Source organism: Triticum urartu, chromosome 2A (assembly GCF_056163025.1).
Source record: "Triticum urartu cultivar PI428250 chromosome 2A, HENAU_Tu73, whole genome shotgun sequence".
Classification (NCBI taxonomy): Eukaryota; Viridiplantae; Streptophyta; class Magnoliopsida; order Poales; family Poaceae; genus Triticum; species Triticum urartu.
The window spans coordinates 683,499,396-683,519,652 of NC_141874.1; the positions used below are offsets into that span (position 1 = coordinate 683,499,396).

The 20,257-nt window shown below is 44.2% G+C and overlaps 1 protein-coding gene and 1 pseudogene across 2 annotated transcripts; both read right to left on the reverse strand.

Moving 5' to 3' along the window:
* Positions 1 to 710: 710 nt before the first annotated feature.
* LOC125534075 (uncharacterized) lies at positions 711 to 5,902 on the reverse strand. The gene is made up of 16 exons (XM_087540126.1): positions 5,667 to 5,902; positions 5,112 to 5,586; positions 4,196 to 4,990; positions 3,940 to 4,092; positions 3,668 to 3,811; positions 3,300 to 3,564; positions 3,161 to 3,220; positions 2,989 to 3,072; positions 2,728 to 2,886; positions 2,470 to 2,620; positions 2,160 to 2,342; positions 1,864 to 2,032; positions 1,681 to 1,770; positions 1,329 to 1,576; positions 1,163 to 1,238; positions 711 to 1,082 (listed from the first exon to the last, which is right to left on the reverse strand). Exons 3-14 carry the CDS (start codon positions 4,727 to 4,729, stop codon positions 1,394 to 1,396), a joined length of 2,175 nt encoding a protein of 724 aa, XP_087396252.1. The 5' UTR covers positions 4,730 to 4,990; positions 5,112 to 5,586; positions 5,667 to 5,902; the 3' UTR covers positions 711 to 1,082; positions 1,163 to 1,238; positions 1,329 to 1,393.
* Positions 5,903 to 9,127: 3,225 nt separating this feature from the next.
* Positions 9,128 to 18,750, reverse strand: LOC125534076 (structural maintenance of chromosomes protein 3-like; annotated as a pseudogene). Its single transcript, XR_015615436.1, has 28 exons — positions 18,736 to 18,750; positions 18,591 to 18,666; positions 18,076 to 18,114; positions 17,903 to 17,970; positions 17,752 to 17,823; positions 17,550 to 17,629; positions 17,281 to 17,359; positions 17,091 to 17,208; positions 16,839 to 17,014; positions 15,986 to 16,231; positions 15,788 to 15,909; positions 15,572 to 15,716; positions 15,301 to 15,473; positions 15,108 to 15,207; positions 14,232 to 14,368; positions 13,909 to 14,143; positions 13,083 to 13,170; positions 12,838 to 13,000; positions 12,147 to 12,288; positions 11,780 to 11,971; positions 11,509 to 11,692; positions 11,347 to 11,417; positions 11,111 to 11,262; positions 10,776 to 10,944; positions 10,544 to 10,690; positions 10,245 to 10,340; positions 9,924 to 10,098; positions 9,128 to 9,768 (listed from the first exon to the last, which is right to left on the reverse strand). The product of XR_015615436.1 is annotated as a structural maintenance of chromosomes protein 3-like (transcript).
* Positions 18,751 to 20,257: the final 1,507 nt, after the last annotated feature.

Sequence of the window (20,257 nt, forward strand, 5' to 3'; positions counted from 1 at the left end):
TGTAACTTATGATTTTTATCCGTTTTTCACAATGCAATCAGTCGAGGACATAGAAATAAATCCCCCCCCTGGGAGAATGTTTTTCAGATGAGTGGTGGGGCAGTGACTGAATGAACCAACATTTTCAGCAAAACACTTGGGTTTTGAATATCAGCCACACCTGGGGCCTGATCGAGTTAACCAATATATACTAAATGATCATGTGAATGGAAACGCCCGTGGATCGGGTGTGGCAGTTCTGAATTACGGAAGGAGATGGCCGGTGTGCACATTTCCTCGTTTGTACTGTAGCCCATCCGGCACGATTTTTACTGTGACACATCCAATCCAAAAAGCCCCAGAAGTCCCAAACCTCCCCATCATTTATGCAGAACACTACTAAAAACACCCAACCAGAGCACAATCACACAGCTAAGTTGTGGTAGGATTTTACCCAAAGCTTTTTCTTGTAGGTTTCCTCCCACACAATCTAAAATCTTTTATACTTTTTTAGTTATGATCAGGGGCACAACAAAGAATTGGCACCAGAATGATATACACACGTAGAGATCTCCACACACATCGTCATTCATCTGTTATGCAACCAGAGCACTATCACACAATGAATGCAGTTTCCAAAACCACATGTTTGCAATCCTACCTCCCACATTTGTCAATAGCAAAACAAACGCAGTACCAGTAAAACACAATAATAGCTTCACACAAACTAATGTAGCAGGATTCCCATATACTGACCCATATCATTACAATAATTTAGGTTCAGAAACACTTGCAAGGCAATCACAGGGTGGTCGACAATATGCAGAATATTACAATAATTTATGTCCCTCACACTAGAAGCATGGAGTAGCAGATATGTTCATAGATCGAAGACACGACGACCCCCCTAAGATTAATCATGTGGATTACTGAACCACAACGAAACCATCATGCGCCTACTTGCAAAATACATAGCGCCGGGAGTCTTTTGATTATTTCCAGGATGTCACTTATGGTTCGACACGACAGGGCACACTGCCATCGTTACCCACCATCGTGAGGACAGCCCGAAGGAGCTTCTTCTTCAATGCAACTGAAGCAGTCTGCGGCACATTGAACGAGTTAGTGAGACGACATACTATACACGCACAAGCATGGCTTAGGACAAAACCCCGACACACACCTCAGGGATGTTCTGCGGGTGCTGGCCAGGGACGAAATTGATGATGTGGTGCACCACCTGCATCGCCGTGTCCGTGCTGCACTCGAGAAAAAAGAAAACGGGTTCAGCTAGTTCAGCATAGCACTCGAGAAAAAACAATGATTCTAGTTCAGCTAGCCGAACATACCACTCAAAGGCACATGTAGCATGGAAACAATATGTCCACCCATTCTGCGGCACCTTCCCCTGCCCCTAGAACGTGTCACCACACTTCACAAATGCATCAAGTAGGTCCCCTGCATTTCGCAGGTGTTTAGCTTTCATCTTGCTCTCCCCTGGCTTGCAAATGTTTCGATCAATGATATGGAGGACCCTGCAAAGGATGTCAAAAGCGTAGAGACTCCACCCCTGATCCAGGTAAACAACGACCAGCCCCTGTTTTTTTGGTTAGTCAAACAAGGGGAGCCAAGTCAGTAATGCAAGAGTAATGAGGGTGTACCACATACGAAAGCATCAAAGACGCCAACAATAGCACTAACCAGGACACAGGCCACCCCTAGTGGTAGCTGAGTAAACATAGCATGGACGTCCTCACTCCTCCAGCACGAGTTTGTGTATGCAAATTTGAACTACCCACATGAGAGAATCACATTGAATCAAGAACTGGTATACTCAACGAACCAAAGGAAAAAAAATGTAAATTTGAGTACAGCAACACTCACCGCCCAATCCAGTCCAATGATTAGTCTTCCTGATGCCAGGGGACAGATCCCCAAACGCAGGATTGATTCCAACCCCTTCTTTGCAAGTGTATTATCTATACAGAACTCTTCTATCACTTCCTCCCCAGTCATTTTCAGTAGAGATGGATGCGGATGCTTGAACCACACCCTGCACAAGGAGTTCCATTTTTTGAAAGGGTCATGATATGATATATGGAGGTCCAAAGGGTCACACAAGGTTCAGTCCAGTTAGCATCGAAATCAATGGCGAAACAAATGGAACCCGGTTCACATACCTAGAAAGATCATTGAACGTCGAATCCGTGGCCCTTGCATAGAAACGCTCATCCCTTCTCTTCCCCTCCATCTCAGAAACAGCTACTCCAATTGGGTTTGCAATCGAGTAGTCTGTGGTCATCCTGTAGCATTTAGCTGACGGGCTGCACCAAACCATCCAAGCAAGGTGCTTTGCGCGAGCTCTTGACACATACAAAAAAGGCAATCTTGACACAGTCACCAACAAATCAAATCGATTCAACCAATCACTCATGTATGTCGAAATGTAGCAACAATAGGAACTACAGAATTGTGGTAGGGGGCACATACGGCGGGGGTGCAAATTTGCAGTAGGGGGAACGACCAATTGTTAGGCTCATGTCAACATCCACCGGGGCGACTTGCCCAACAATTGGTGTCCCGTTTATGAAGTCCCGAACATCATTCCCCAAATTTAAATCAAGACGCCTAGCAACATTCCCTACAAAAGAAACAGTGCCACATCCGCAAACAGTGAGATTTTGAGTTGCCATTGTATAAACATTTTTCACACGACCGCGCGGAGAGACTGGTTGATAGGAATCTTACCAAGTCCATTGCTGGCTGAACCACCTTCTCTTAGCGAGTTCCGTCGATTCAAGTCAAGGCTATCTGGGCTTGGGAATGGTCCAAAGAGGTGTCGTGCACTAGGCATCATATCAATGTGCCCACCAGGAGCAAAAGCATTCCCAACATTGTGCTCCACAGCTACAACATAAAAAAAAAAATTCACTCTCCAGACCAAAAACTTGTTCTAATCATGTCTATTCATGGTATGTTAAAAAACAGAGCAATAACTAAGGGACTCACCAGAGGGAGCACCAAAGCTGCCCACTAAGTCCGTGCCAAGTCGCTTCCGAAGAGTTGGGTTCACGAGCCTACTAGTGGATGGCCCTGTGAATATGACCAGATTAGGATATCTGTGTGACCACCCGGCATCAGGTTAACAAACATAACAATGTAGAGGGCATGATGCACAAACCTGCTGCGTAAGGCACATCCGCTTTCCCTTTAACATCATGAGGAACATCCTGACCGCCTGCTGGAATGAATTCGTTAGGCAAGATACGGCGCACAAAATAGATTCAAATGCACATTGGTTAACGAGCCCGCCAACTAACCATGATCAACATTGGTGCCCCTCGCGTCAACATTGCTATCAACGAAGCAAATCTCACCACCAATGACACGCAACTTGACATCTCCAACTTGTGAAATTGCACAACCGAGCATCTCATTGACTGAATTGACATTGTTTTCATTACGATTGTCGATCATCGCAAGCACACTAGTCATACAAGACTCAACGTGGTTCCTCAAATTCATATTCTCCTCACCAACAGAGCACACATGTGCATGCATGATTGCACTCAGATACTCTACCACCTGCACAAGGAAACAGGTCCCATCAGAGGATCAACACGCTGTGAAACGGAAAGACATACAAACAGCAAATTTACAATAGGAACATTTTTAACACAGGACATACCTCAGTTTGCCACCCCGGTAAATCAGACAAGGAAACGACCTTATCAGACACGACGACAGTGGCAGGAGCACCAACATTGAGCCTGGGAGGCAACCCGGGGTTTGTCGATTTGTCAGCATTTTCCCCATCATGGACAGCCCACAGCTGACAGACACAAGTAAAACAAAAACGGTAAAAGAAAACATCAGACCAAGGGCTGTCAGTCAGTTTGACACATATGCATTTGCAAAGAGGATCAAAATCATCTCATATCAGCCCGATGCTCGACTTACCCCGGCCCTCCCGTACAGCCTGTGCCCTCCAATACTTCGTCCAGAAGCGTCGACACCAGCTAGTAGATTGAAGTCTTCGGCCGTGTACTTCGTTATGCGGGGGTATCCTGGTTCCAGCCCCCGCCCGGCAGCCATCGCGTCAAACGTGATGATCTGGGACATATCATATTTGAAGGTGACAAGAAACAATGTCAGTTGTATTTTTTGTATAGCTATCTTAAGAATAGGAAGGTCAATGGCGCATCAGTGCGTGTACCCGAGGGACCATCAGGAACCCCTGCAAGTGAACCGTCGTTGCACCGGCAGTCAGCTCTTGGCGCATTTTAGCCACACCAGCCATGATAACAGCCTTTATGTACCCACACCAATCAAACTCGAACATCTTGGATGGATCACGCATAGCAACAAACACCTCTGGGCTTATTGGATCATCTCTGCGATTAACTCTTGGGTTGAACAAGCATGCAGTACAGAGAAGTGCTAGAGCAGCACACTGCCTGTTGGCCTCGAAATCAATACTCAAATCGCCAGGTGAACCAAGCACGTCCTCTAGCATTCTTAACGTGATCCTATCGAGTGTTTCGTCAAGGCCCAAGGCGACGCACACGTCCCGCAGGATTTCCCGATCCGCACAGCTCGGCTCGTGCGGGAATGGGATCTCTCTGTCACCTGTCCCCAACCTAACGACATCCCTAACAAAACTAGAAGTCAGCGGACGTGAGCTGCCATCGCCCATTCGCACGGATTTCCTACCAGGTTCTACCCGAGTTGCATTCCAAAAACTGTACATTCACAATTTTTGGGAGCGATAGCATGGCGCCAAAGTCTTTCTCAAGGAAAAGCTTTTTTTGTGACTCGTTCAGGCGAGCAACAACTGCATTGACTGTCCTAGGAGAAAGATAGTTCATAACCCGGATTTTGCCGCAGTTCGCATCAGAGTCGCCGCTCGCATCTTCCTCCACGGGCGCCGGAGGGGCGCGCACCGTATCGTTCGCGCTCGGCAGCGTGGACGAGTTGCTGCCGGTCGTCGCAGCGTCCCGCGGAGCAGGATCTGCAAGCATCCAGCATGAACAAAAGAAAGAGATGCAAAACGACGGCACAACGTTCAAAGGGAAGCATGAACAAAAGAAAAAACCCACACAATGGACGAGGGGATGAGATGGAGTCTGTACCTGGCCTTCGTGATTTGGTCTCGACCAACCAGCGCTAGATCGGCAATGGTATGAACTAGGGGCCGGGGCAGAGCACGAGTGCTACTTGTTGGCGCGGGCTTGGCGAGGACGTAGCGGGACCCAGGACGTCCAATCAGCCGTAGGGGGCGCTCGTAGTATGCGGCGTAGCTCTTGTAGCTGTTTCAGGGGGCAGGAGGAGTGCTGAAAGGTTTAATGACCGCTAGCGCACAGTCCGTCGGGTAGTCTCTCCAGTCAACGCACACGCACACCACCACACGTTTAGCTTTGGTTCACCATTAAGCACCGGTAAAAGTGCTACAACTTTTATTCCAAAAGAAAACGCTTAATACACTGCTTACAACTAACCAACGACATCAATGAGTACACCAACATAAGCAAGCTACGATGTCGCACGCTTTTTAGAGCATTTTTATTGCCAGGACACTACAATGATTCGGTTCTCGCCCCCGTCGATCTGCAGTACCAGGGCGCCATAGAAGCTCGTGAGCCCTTGAGCCAAAGTAAAAACAATGATAAGAGCAGAAATCTACTCACCCAGAGGGCAACGTCGTCGTCGTCGTTCCAGGGGTCGCCATGCTCAGATCCAGCGCCCAATTTCTCGCCGGCACAGCGCGAACAGGGGGGAGGGGATTGGGAGGAGACACAGGACAGGGCCCAGGCGTGGGGGTAAACGCATGCTTTCCAGAAAGCGTGCCCTGCACAGCAGAGTAAAGAAAAGAAGATACGTCACGCCGCTCTACGAAAAGGGCCCGTCCAAGTCAGAGCCGAAACCCACAAGACCAGCCGCTGCATCTCACTTACCGCACTTGAAATGATTTCAGCGCACGGATCACCTCAATTGGACGAGCGGCAGGATATCTACGATCAGCTGCCGCTGCGTCCAGGAAGGCCGCTCTCCGGTCTTCAGAGCCTATTATGACGGGGCATTTGTAAATATCCCGTTGCCTTACCGGTGATTTAGTGCAAATTTCAAGCTTTGCTAAGCAACAATGTAGTCCAAGGAATAAGGTGACAAGTATGCTTTTTGATTTTCTTTTCTGTTAGCTTTGTATCTTGTTGTCATTTCATTATACTAGCAAGTATTCCTTCATAATTATATACAATGCCTTTTGAATGTTTTGTTTCTTCTAATGTATGGTTTTCATTGGCCTCCTTCTTCTTCGTGATCCCTCTTTCTTCATCATTTAAAAAATTAAAAATCACCCGCTCATCTTAAAGAGAATGTATTTGTTTCTCATTTTGCTCCTCCTTCATTGTGCTCCCCTTCTCCGTAGCCCCATTCCACAACCTAGTTTTGCATTGCTAATTACCTCTCTAAAACCCCAACTGATGGTCTAAGAAAAGACCCACTACTACTCCTAGTAACTAGTTTAGGTAGTAGTTGTGGCCACAAACTCGGTACTTCGGTAGTGCTAGATGGAAAAACTCGGAAGTACCAAGGCAATGAAAAACTGACAAGTTGAGTGGCAATAGTGCAATACATGAGGATTTTGGTTGAGGATCTTATCTTTGGGTTCAAGCACCCCTCATTATTGTACAAAATGTCCTGAACTCAAATATAAATCTTGGCTTAACCAAAAGACTATAAAGTACTCCCTCCGTTCCTAAATATAAGTCCTTGTAGAGATTTTACTATGGACCACATACGGAGCAGGTGGGCAACCACTTGAAGGAACAAAAAGTAGGTGATGTTGCCACTCAAATATGAGAACTGATTTTCTACAATAAATTTGAAAAAATATTGGTACATAATTGGTTTGTTAATTTAGTTAATTACCAAAACCGAATAGAGGTTCATAAGATGCACTCTTGGTTTTTCAATAGTGGATAATATATAAAAAGTCACGAAGGTATCAGTTAGAACTGACATTTGCAACAACGTCAATATATCGAGGATGCATATAATCAAATATTTAGAAACTAAAAGAGAAAAAGCAACGGTGATTTGCAACAAGTAGCAACACCGACCATCCCTTGACGCACATGGATGCAAGAATGATTCTCCAAAAGCAGCACCTTCATGAAATAAACAACGCACAAGCGCTGCCTGTTGCCGAATCCAACCACTTAAAGTTGGATCATAAATTAAAGATCACGTGCGAGCAACATCCAGCCAATGCCTTGAACAAGGGAATAATGTGACACCGTCGTTGCTAATAAACCAATTAAGGCCAAACATAGGTGTTTCATCACAAAGCTCGAGACTAGACACTCAAGAAAGCACCACCAAACACAAAGTCACATGTGTTGTCGCTTTCACTTTCTAATCCAAAAATGATGATGCCGGCGTGCACGACTTTGACGTGGACATTACCAACAAGAGTGGCTTGTGGAGCAAAGGGCACCCAAGTAGCAAATGGGACACTGATCACATATCGTTTAACAAGAGAGGAAGGTCAATAGCACAGCCAACATCCCACATTGGGGATGCTTTGATAGCCTCGCACCCCTATCACAAGTGATAGCAAATATAGATCTAGGAATGACCATTGGCCTAAGGCGGATCAACCACATGGGCCACTTCGCCACAACAACGCCTCACACTACCACGATCTACCACCGGCAGCTCCGCTAGCACCGCAAAAACAACTCGCATGGACACAAGATAGTCGGATTGAGCCATGAGAAGTCGCGGGGCTCCACACACGAGGCCAAATGAGACCCGCCATGCCATGCCGCTAATTTCTACTAACATCCACTGTTTCCACTTGGGCACCTCCACTGAGAGGATCCCACCGTCCTCTTCACCGGCAGCAACCTCCAAAGGCAGCATATGAGAGGGGAGAGATGATGATGTGTGTGTGTGTGGGGGGGGGGGGGGGGGGGGGGGGGGGCTAGGGCTTGCCCCTGGAGGGGGCGACACTAGGACGCCGGATCAACACTTATCCATGTGTTAACATAACAAAAAAAAGCACACTAGTGTTTTTCCTTTTGATATGTTTCAAACTTTCAATAATACTATGAACCAAACTAGCGTTGTTACCTCTGACTCTAACTAACAAACATGTTATAACCCAACAAACCAAACACCTAACATTTTCTTGATTTTCTTGCTTTCCAACCTGGCGTAGTGACATTACCGAAAAAGGGTTTCCTCCCACTTTGTATTCCAAAGCAAACCATCATTGTACACATCGCAATGCTGGGGCGAGCAGCACATCACGCCCAAAAGAAAAAGAAGAAGAAACAAATGCCAACAGCGGCAGCTCGACAAAGCGCGGAAGACCCGCGACCACTGCACCCTCCGGAAACAAATCACCACAGCCTGAAGCTCCGATCTACCGCGTACCAAGCAGCACCTCCAAGAAGGGATGCGACGCCAACGACACTGCTGCCCGGACAAGTCCTAGGGTTTCCCACAGTACGCGGAGGGAGGTGGGGGATGGCTACTACCGACACCCTCCAAGAAGGAATAGTGGCACCCGCCGGTGTCACCGCATCGGAGCCGGATGAACCGGCAAGGATTTCTCCCGCACTCCAAACCCCACCGTCCAGCCGGAGCCGACCAACCAAACCACAGCCCAACACCATGCACCATCACGGTTGCGCTGCCACCCACGTCGTCTCACTGCGAGCACCAACACGAGGCCAAGAGGACCGGAGAGAAGAACCAAGCGATGGGAGCAGCATCACCAAGGCCGAGCGGGAGGGAACCACCTCCACCGCCGTCGTGCCGTCGCGGTAGCCGACTGGACATGGCAGCGGGGCATACCAGACCACCCCTAGCCCGGCCAGGCCCGCTAAACCCCGCCGGCCACGCTGCAGCAGGCTGGCGTCGGCGCCGCCAGCACCCCGCCGTTCATCGCCGCTCCCCCACCTCCCGAGAGCCGCCGCCAGGCCGCACCGCTGTGCCACCCCGCCGCCAACGACGGCGCCACCGCCCAGCCGCCTGCCCACGCGGTGCCGGGGAACCCTGCCGCCAGCCAGACCGCTGCTGCCTAGGAGCACCCCTCGGTGCAGCTCCGCCCCATGCCGGAGAGCCACCGGGAGGGAAGGTCAGGGGGCCGCCGCCACCAGCGTCCCCGGGGCCAGGCCGGCCGCAGGTGCCAGCGATGGTGGCGGGGAGGAAGGGGAGAGGGGGGCTGGAGGAGGAGGAGGTCGCGCGCGGCCGGTCGCCCGCCGGGGCGACGCGGTCGCGAGAGGAGAGGGAGGGTTCCTGATACTTTTCACATTAAGAAGATGAAGACGTCGCGTAGTGACATTCAACCAACAAAGAAACATGCTGCTAACTCCAGAGCGCCATTCGTGGAACCCACTTAAGCAAAACAACATAAAGGATAATCAGTAGGGTACAGTACTCGAAGAAGAACACTGCGAATCTCCCATGAACAAACACGTACGTGATCCCTAAGCATGCCTAAACAAGTTCATATACACAACTACATCAACTGTGGCCTACAGTATAAGTATGTCCAGAGTCTGAAACACTCCCAAGGCACCTTTCCTCAGCTGGCATTTTGTGCCTGGTCCTGCTCAATGAAGTCCAGCGCTTGCTCCTTGGATACCACGTCGATGTAGCTCACTCTGCTCTTGTGCGCCACACCGTATATCTTATCCGCAACTTTCAGAATCTCTGGCCTGAATGTGGTTGCGATGAACTGGGTGTCCGCCATGTCAGCCAGACGTCGCACCACATCTACAGCAACACTTAAGGAAAACATCAATAAGCTTCCTCCGAACGCGATGAACATTTGAACAAATATTACAGAGACTTGGTTAGAAAAACAGGCACATCAAGATTCTTCTATGGTGATGATAAACAGTCAAGCCAAAGAAAAAAATTAAGGATACTGCCGACGGCTGTTCTGTACTGAGAATCCAGAGCGGCGTCGATCTCGTCAAAGAGGTAGAACGGAGCCGGATCACATCGTTGGATGGCAAAGATCAGTGTCAATGCCACCACTGTCTTCTGTCCCCCGGACAACTGTTTCATGGACTGAGTGTCTCCCTTGCCAGTGAAGGAAACCTGAAACGTGATTGAGCACGATCATCCAAACAGGGCGCGATCACCATAATAATTCAGGAATAGCATCACAACATCATCTGGATTTTTATGATGGGGTTAGAATATATTTCATGAATGCATAGAAGACCTCTGCAAAGAACACATGCCTTGACTTTCACGCCAATGTATCTGTCGATTCTCCCTTTAGGATCTGCTTCACGAGGCCCGTCCTCATCATTGTCATCGTCCTCGGCATCACCATCCTACAAAAATCGAGGGGAGTTAGGAAGTCTGAGAATATAATTTATCTTTCAAACACACATGTGAAATAACAAAAATCAGAGTGTTCAGAGAAACCCCAAAAGATTAAGAAGATTCTTCTTATAAAGAAGTATACGTAATGGATAAGAAGCCAAAAGTGCAAGAAATAGAACAAAGGTTGGTGGGCAAACAAAGGAAAAGAAACCTTTTTCTTCATCATAACCAAGGCTCCATGGCCACCTTGCACTAATTCAGAGAACACTTCGCGGAAGTGCCTTGCAACTCCTTTAAATGTGCGTTCGATCAATTCATCCTTTTTTTGGTCTAAAAGCGATATCAAGTCTCGAATTTTCTGCCATTCCAAGCAGCAGATTTTATGAGATTACAGGCTTAGGATGATCATAATGGAAACAGGTTTTACTGATCAAAAAGCTTACCTTGTCACCAAGGGCAAGTTCATCCCGTCTTCTCCGCAGTTGATCGCGTTGTTCATTGAAGTTCACATACTGGTCAAGAGCCTTTTGGTTGACATGACTAAATTGCTTCAACTGCTCATTGCGGTCATGAAGCAGCTTCTGCAGCAGCAGCCTATCTTTTCCCTTGTACCTATATTTTTGCCAGGAAAAAAGATGAGCTAACACGGTATCATCGCACCGCCTTATTTATGTGCTGATAATCACTAGTACATGATAATGAACCATACGAAAAAAAGGGCTCCACATTGTGCAACTGACTCAGCAAGTTTAGCAGCTTAAGAAAAATGGAAACATACTTTTCAAAAGCATCAGCGGGCAACGAGCCCAAATCTCGCATCTTTTTCATACACTCTGCTTGCTTGGCCAGATGCATTCTCCTTCTGTTCATCAACTGTTCCAAGTCGTTCGCTGCATCTTGCACAGTCTGCTCCAAATTAGCTTGAACCACCTGTGTTTCATATGTACACGTTATATAACAAGTCAACATTATACAAATTAAAACCCCGGAAAACAATCTTTCTGTATAAGTTACCTTCAGATCATCCCTTTGTTTTTTCAGTTGCTCCATCTTTCCCATAAAGTCATTAATTGCATCAATATTAGCTGCCCAAATTAAATATCATTTAAGGGTTAAGGCGCATCTCCATCTAGTAAAACACAAAAGTGGAAGAAAAGTCAACCGATGCTGATATACCCTGCAGAAGTGTAGTCAACTCATCAAGATTGCTCTTCGACTGTTTCAGCTGTTGCTCTTTTGATTTGACTTCAAGAGACAAGGCTTCAGAATCTGCAGATGAAATTATCGCTTCCAGCTCTTCTTGACGCCTCGTCAGATTAGTTGATAAATTGGTCTCCAGTTCTTCTTTTCTTGTTTCAATCTGTATTACATAATAATTTTCACTTTTGTTAGAGCTAATAGACTTCTGCTTCTGTACAAGCATGGTTACAAAGCTTCATTAGACAACCTCAATGCGATTGTTTTTACACAAGAGAAACTTCTCCTTCAATGCAGCAATTTCAGGATTCAATCGCGAAAGGAGATCTCTTTCTTCTGATGTTAGCTGGTCAATCAGTTCTGTTCCCATCTCATTATTTTTCGTTGCAATGCCAGATTGGATTTGCTCAATTTGGTTGCGGATGTTGTCGAGTGATTTTTCCTGCAAGGTAGAAACTATAAGGCTAAGGCTACATTCCAGACACAATTACAGCAGGAGTAAATAAGGATTCACATATGTAAGGACATCTAGACCAATACTAATAATACTCCTTAACAAAAAAAGAAGGGGAGTCTACCATCAGCAATGAAGAAACAAAGTAGAACTGATTAAGTACCTTCTTTCCAAGGGCTTTCTCAAGTAATCCTTTTTGCTTCATTGCCCTGGTAATATCATCCTTAAACTGTTCCAACTCCGACTTGGCATGATCACGTTCGGCATCCACTTGTTGATGTTTGGTAACTAAATCCATGATTTTTCTATGTATATGTATGGGAAGTTAAGAAAGAGAACTCGTGGATGTATAAGAGTTTTCTTGCAGATAAACAGTAAACATCTGGAGAACTTATCAAATTTTCTTCACACATTCAAATTATTTTGGACATGGAGCCAACAAAATAGAAGCAACCAACATGAAGTTTATTTTGGACATGGAGCAAACAAAATAGAAGCAAGCAACATGAAGTCGTAAGTTTCAGTAAACTGTGGTGTACTGGTAACTGAGTACGCACACATCCATATGCTTTGATCAAGTGTAAGGCGGCACAAACATCAGATCATTCTGCAATAGTGGTTAAACCTATGTAGGGTTCATACTTATTTCTATGTAAATAGTGACAATGAGCTCCAATGCAAGCAACGAATCTCAGATTAAAATGTGGAATGAAAAACCTGAACTATTTTGCCCGCCAGGCCTGCGGTAAGAAGCACTAGCAGATGTATATTTAGCTGCAGCGGACGTACTACAAGGAAAGAACATGTAGTCTTTGCACTAGACTCTTGCAGGAGAAATAGGAATATCATTAAACCAAAGCAGGATATCTTGCAGCTCTTTTCCCAGATTATGCAGATGCACTGTCTTTTCCTGGATTGTTGTTTTATTGTCCCTAATTATTTTTACATACTTCAATCTTGAGCGCCTATAGTCAAAGAAACCTCCTGTCATACCACCATCACTTGAAACTTGATCACCTGAGAATAATCGGAGTGTCGATTTATGTGTTAACAATAATATCATTACAAGGACAAGTCAAGAGGAAGAGTTTAGAGCTACCATCAAGTGTGATGCAATCTAGATCATTGCTGCGTGCAACCCTGGTCGCAGTTTCCAGGTCCCGGCATATAACTGTCCTACCAAAAATCTGACAGAAGTTTCAAAGTTGGCTAAAAATGGATTGTATGAAGGTGAAAAGAAGTGCAACTTTGAAATAATAAGTTACCAAAAAATCTAGCCTAGGTGATTGTAGGAGTGAAGCTACTTAATATGGATGAGGATGGGTCACTGGTAAGCATGTAGAAATGCCATAACCACCCTAAAAAAGTGCTCTAAAAGGTAAACATGCACAAATGGAAACATGGGAATGAAGAGACCAATATTTCGAAGCAACACAAGACCTTATTATATAGTTTTTAATAAGACTCCAACTGACACCCTTGGGTGCCATGGAAGCACCCCCCCCCCCCCCCCCCTTCCAGTAATGCAAAATAATTTTTACTATGTACTTAACACTAGTTATCTGACAAGTTAATGCTATTTTAGGACTATTTGTTGAGATTATGATGATGTTTAGACCAAATTATAGTATCTATAGTGTAAATTTTCAATATCAAGGACATGCAAGACATCACCGAACAAGGATATTCATATACAACTATTAGATAATTTGACATGGCACTTGTAACTCGAGAGATTTTTTTGGGTGCCAAGACACCAAGCAAACAAAGGCAAGATGGATACACGAGATGACAATAAAAAGGAGGCATTCAACGCAAACTAAGGGTAAAATTGACCAGAATAGTAGAGCCTGAACTAAATTAACCATGATAGCCCAATAAAAGATGTATTGGAAGGAGAAAATAACAGAAAAAACTTGAATCACCAGTTCAAAAGCGGGGCGATGCTCGGCACGGTACTTTAACCTCTTCAACAGTGGAACAAAATCAGAACTTTGTGGAATATTGACGCGCGGAGCATACACTCTGTTCAGTGGTATGAAAGTCACCCGTCCATCTCTATCTTCCTCTTTGTCTGATGAAGGTCCATCTTTACCTTTCCTCCATATATCAATTATATCCGTTGATATGTCGTCATTTGCAACCACCACATGGAACAAGCTAATTCACATCAGTAAAGAGTAGGTTATTCAACAGTAAATGGTGAAATGGAGGGAAAGGGATTCAAGATAAGAGGGCAGTTGAGGACCTATTTCCAGCAGCGACCTCAACAGCTGTAAAAAACTTCTCTTCGCAGTCAATTAGTTCTATTACTGGACCAAAAACTCCTTTCAAACCACGTTCCCTGACTATTTTGCTAGCGTAATTCAGGCCTCTCCTGGTATCCTGTGGAAGAAAACAAAATTAGCACCATGCAAAAATAGCTTTTAAGCGGTCCTTGCAGAGAACAATTAGCAATGCTACAGTATATGCCAAAAGAGGTGATCCGTAACTTAAAATCCGAAGATACTAAACGCAAATTGCAAAACAAAATCAGGTTTTTGCTGTACTATATATTGCAGAATCTGTGTACGTCTGTTCTTACTAGGGGTGCAAGAGGCATTCCTCTTCGTCCCGCTGAACTTACCAATTAGCTCATAATTTTCTGATCACTTGCCTAAAATTAACACTACATTGTATTATGGTATTGTCCACCGGCCCGACTGCTTGCGTCCCTAGGAGAGTATTTTTGATTTCTTATTCAACAATTGGAGGTTGTTTATATGTTCCTGACTAGCATGAACCAGCATCAGTAAGAATGCCTCACTAGAGTGAACACACATCAGTATATCGCATTCTCAAGAATCAGGCTAACCAGCAGCAACATTATAAAATAAAAATCATTGAAATTTTGTAGTTGAAACAACCAAGCAATGCACAATCAAACTAGAGAATATAATTTTTTTTCAGTTATAATACGGCATCCTGTCCTGGAATCATTTATAGATGTGTATACATGATATGCAATATGCAAGTACGTACATAGGAATAATAATATAAACCCTTGGAAAGTAATACATCAGAACCACTAATTAATACGTATTAATTAACAAAAAATATGTACAAAATGATACATTTGGCATACCCTGGGTGTGGCATAGTCAAGACTCTTCTGTGCCTTCACAATATCTTCCTTTAGCCTATCGATTTCAGCTGTTACGCTATTTTCCTGCTTCCACAATGATCTGTGACATTTACTTTCTACTTAGTATATAAAGTCTAAAGCAACACATCTTCAATCAAATCACAAAGTTGTAGATGTTAAGAAATGTGCGCACTTCCTTTCATCTTGAAGTGCATCTTTCTGCTGCATAAAGTCATTATAATCCTTTTGTCTGTTTGCAAGAGCAGACTCTAACTTGCCGGATTCACTTCTCCGAGACTCGATGTAGTTCGTCAAGCTATTAATTTCACCTGTAAGTTTCTGAATCTCTTCTTCGAGTAAGCTTTCCTGTCATAACAGAAAATCCAATTGATGAGTAGAGTAGCACATCAAAACAAAGGTCCAGAATGAAACTTGAAGCATCAAACAGGTCACTGGTTCAGTACCTGCTTTTTATTTGATGAAAGTACACGCTCGAGATCATGAATTTCTTTCTGAAGCCACTTATCTCTGGCAGCCTCATTCTTAAACTGAGTTGCCCTCCCCTGCTTTTGGTACAATACGCTCAGCTGCTTCTCGCGGTCCGTTATGCTATCCCCACAAAGTGTGACGTGTCAAAATGAATATCCATCAACAGGTAAAATTTATCTGTTATGTTTTACCTTTTTGACATCTCCTCCTCTTCCTGCAATTTGGCCTGGTGTGCATTACTAATTTCGGCCAATTCAGAATTTGACCTTTCACTCTCTTTCCTCATACTGTGTAAATCCTTCGCAGCTTCATCCTAACGATCGAATCCTTTTAGTGTGGAAACAAAACAAAATTACTCAAATCCATGAAAATCTAAAAGTGCGGAATACCTTTGCTCGTTTTTCATTTGAAATTCTGTCTTCTATATCTCTCAGATCCAGTTCAATCTGAGTAACTAGCTTTAGTGCTTTAGTACGCTTCTTCTCGGCATCTTCCTTTTGAGACTTGATTTCATCTATCCCTTCTGTACAGACTTCTATTTCTTTATCAAAACTCTTGACCTTCTCACGTACATCTGCCACTTCATCATCCGCATTAGACAACATTTCAGAAAATTTTCTTCGATCATCATCCATCTAACAAGAGACAAATCAAATGAAGTGAGTAGAATAAGCATTACATTATACAACAGGATCGATGTTTTAAATAGGTTGGATCTAGGGTATCTCCTTTTGGAGACAATGCCTTGTGCAATGGCTAAGATCCATGGAGTTAACATTCAAATTGATAGAGCGTGTATTATGGCACAGCATGAGAATGCTTACAAGACTGTGCGGAGAAGCATCTTACACATTTCCAGAAATGCTACTGAAGGAATACAGGTGTTGTTCAACAAAGGAAATGGAGAATATCATCCATTAACAATTGTTTGTCTTCAATATTTATTTTTGTTTTTGTTGTGTCACTTAATTCATAAGTCCACAAAAGTGGGAGCTCATGTTATGTGTCACTATGCTTCATATAGTATTTCTAGTTTTCTAGACTCGAGTTTTCTGAGCATTGATGAGGAGCTCCAACAATTGTGGAAGACAGTCAAACAGTGATACTCAGGTGATCGTTTGAGTGGGAAATGTTAATGATGTGTTCAGCCTTCAATCATTTTGTAATGAGACTATTCAAATTTACCTGACAGAACATAATAATATCCAAGGTGAAACTATGTAACAGAAGGGAAAGACTTACTGAAACTAATTCGTTTTTAGTATCATTCAGTTCATGGTCCAACAGATTATACTCAAGTGATCTTCTTTCTTTGTCCAGCTCCTGGTACTTCACTAGTTCGTCTTTCTCTTCATCAAGTTCTCTCAATCTTTCCTCCAGGTAGTGGACAGTTTGACCAATCTGCTTCCTTTTATGGGCTGTTAATCAAATAATTAATGGACGTCTCAACACATAGAAAAAATATACAGATATTTTTTGGTGATTTAAACTCGCCTGTTTCTTGCAATATTTTCAAGCTCTCCCGACGCCTATCTTCATAAACACGCGTACCACCAATCTCTTTGAGAAGATCCAGTCGTTCAGAATCCTTCATTAGAGTAAGGGATGCAATCTACACATGAAAACTTTGTTAATATCATATTTGGACACATCACAGGAACAATCAGATGAAAACAATATTTACCTTCCCCTGCTGGACAATATAGTATGGATTAGAACGAGAGAAGCCAGCACTCTCCAGCAGGTTCATGACTTCAGTTTTACTGAACATGGTAGCAACAAGTGGGTCTCAGCAAGCGACAAGATACAACACTACTAACCAGTGTATATCATAAGACATACTCCGTCCGAAAAAGCTTGCCCTCAAATGGATGTATCTATCACCAAGTTAGTGCTAGATACATCCATTTGAGGGACAAACTTGGGACAAGCTTTTTCGGACGGAAGGAGTACCTAACATGTTTCCCATCCAGGTAGTATTCATCCTTCTTTGAAGAAACCGTCCTCCGCAGGCGTACCTCTTCTCTATCAACCTGCAGGAAATTGTACAGTTTAGAGGATCTTCTGAGTCTCTAGAGCAGCCATATAGGTGGAGAGGAAAGTAGTATCTGTAATGATTTGCACACACTCATGCTGAATAAATCAGAGGACTTACTGGAATACGGTTGTCCGAATTATCAAACAGTATCTCGACAAAGGCAGATATAACCGAGTGTCCAGCACCTTCCTGGAAATGGACACTAGTATCAAACACCAGTCACTTGTTTCGACTATTCAGATTTGATCGAAGAAAAGACGAGACATACATGGAGAAGAGCTCCCCTATCCTCACTGCGCAGGTTCTGAAACATGTCGCTTAGGACAAAGCGTATAGCTAGAGCATTTATCATGGCCAAATTAGGAAGAAAGCAGCATGTAAGTGTCAACAAGCATAAGCAAGAATAGTAATTCAGCATAACCGTGCGTTTGAAAATATTACCGTGGAAAAAGTTCGATTTGCCAGATCCATTTGCACCAACTGCGACAAACAGTTAAATCAATGAAATTCATTAAGAGCACAAAATTATGCAGTGGACTCCGAAGTGGATTTCTATCATACTTAGAATTAAAATTTGATACTTCACTGATGTGTCAATCGGGAAAGATTTGAAATCAGTACCATCATGCCAATAATGGAGGCACAGAAGACTAATATGTTTTAACCAACAAAAATCATTGGAGGAACACATTTAATTAATTTAATTTGAACCGTGTACGCAAGTTAGAGGAGATTGCTAAAACTCAGAGTAGCAATTAGACATTGAATTGATTCTTGGATTAACAACTACTGTAGTGTTGATCATTGCTACAAGTCTGCAAGTTGCCAATTTGATTGACGGGCTGATAGAAACAGCATTTAAGTTAGCCATGAACCAGCTTTTTAACCGAGAAGAACCTCGGTACTCTATAGCTAGCCAAGTTGGTTAATTACAGGGAGGAATATGTTTGGATTACCAACTACGTTAACTTTGGGGCTGAAAGGGTCAGTTGAGGTCTCCTCCCTGTAGCTCTTAAACCCTTGAATTACCACCTGCGTAGACAGCCATTAATTACGTCAAGATGAAGCAGTGATATGACGGCAGTTGCCCAGCAGAGTTACCTTCTTGATATACATGGTTCAGATGGGGAGCGAGAGAGAGATCACGCCACAATTTAATTCTGCCAAAGATAGGACGATCAATCGTGAGCACAGCATCCAGGAGAAGAAGTATACTAAAATTCTAGCAAATGAGTGCAACTGCCGCGCGCACCAAGGTGGTAATGTTTGGTTCAAAACCGCAAGGTGGCGACGGCGGCGGAAACGCGGCGTCCCGGAGAGGAAGAACGTACGGTAACTGCGCGTGATCGTGGCCACGCGCGCGCGTGAGAGGCGGAGGGTGTTGGTGGAGGGGGTGGGAGCGCGCAGCGGGATGGAGGCGTCGGCGATGACGCTTACGATGCACGGCACGGTTGCGGCAGCGCTCTAGGGCATCCGGCCGGTGGTGGACTGGACTACGGGAGGAGTTGAGAGCCACGATGGTAGTAGACGACTCGCGAGGAAAGAGGAAGGAAAGGCACGGGAAATCAGGACGGAGGAGAAAGGAAGTTACGGCAAAAGAGGGAGACTTAATTTGGCTCCAGAGAGCAGATAATTTCCTTTTAGCATATTTTTATCCAATGCGGTAAGCAACCTGAAAACAGACAATGTCAAGAAATGAGTGCACCGTTCGTCGTAACTGAAAACAGACATTTTTCGTGTCCCTTGCCTCGGTGAACCAACACGTGGTTCGATGGTTAGGAGGGTGGCTGTATGGTGCAGAGCAACTCATCGGCATTACCATGAACCTATATCAACCCCATAAGCTTTAACTCGACTAACGATAAGAGCTCGGGCACGCCCATCGTAACTGAGGTACATAAACTCTCACCCATTTGAACTCCCTATGCATTTTCAAACAATCAAATCGATCTTATTCGGGAACCAACCTATGGTTGAATGACTTCGTAAATCTTAAGATAATATGCCTCTCGGAGGTGCTCATAGGACTAGGGTATGCGTTCATAGGGGTGAGTGTATGCATGTATGTATGAGCGCTTGCGTTTGTACTGTGTTAAAAAAAATCAATCTTATTCTCTTTTTTTTAGGAATTATGCTCTTTATTTTGTCCTACACCTTTTTTCCCCTGGTGATTAGGCATGTTAGAACAATATAATTGTATTTGTGTTACAATTTTTCCATGTCTTATGTCCTACTAATTTTGTAGACAATCCAAATAAAAATTCTAGTGAGGTTTTTAATAATAAGCTAGAATAACGTGACTGGGACTATCATGGAATGGAAAAACGTAAAGTAGTGTACTGTTGTAATTTCATCTTTGAAACTTTTGCATTGTAGTTTACGTAGATCCTGAATGTATTTATTGAACTTATGACATCATCACACTTTATTAAGCTATATATACAACCTACTTCTCAAAATTCGGTTATATAGTCTACAGTATTTTTCAGGGTTTTACATCCCTGCTCGGTAAAACTAGAAAACATGGCAAATTCTTAACTGGCAGGTGCATCCAACACGAGGTCAAATGCAGTGAAATTGTGCAAGGAGAAACCATCGAGCCATTCACGGAAGGAGCTTGGGA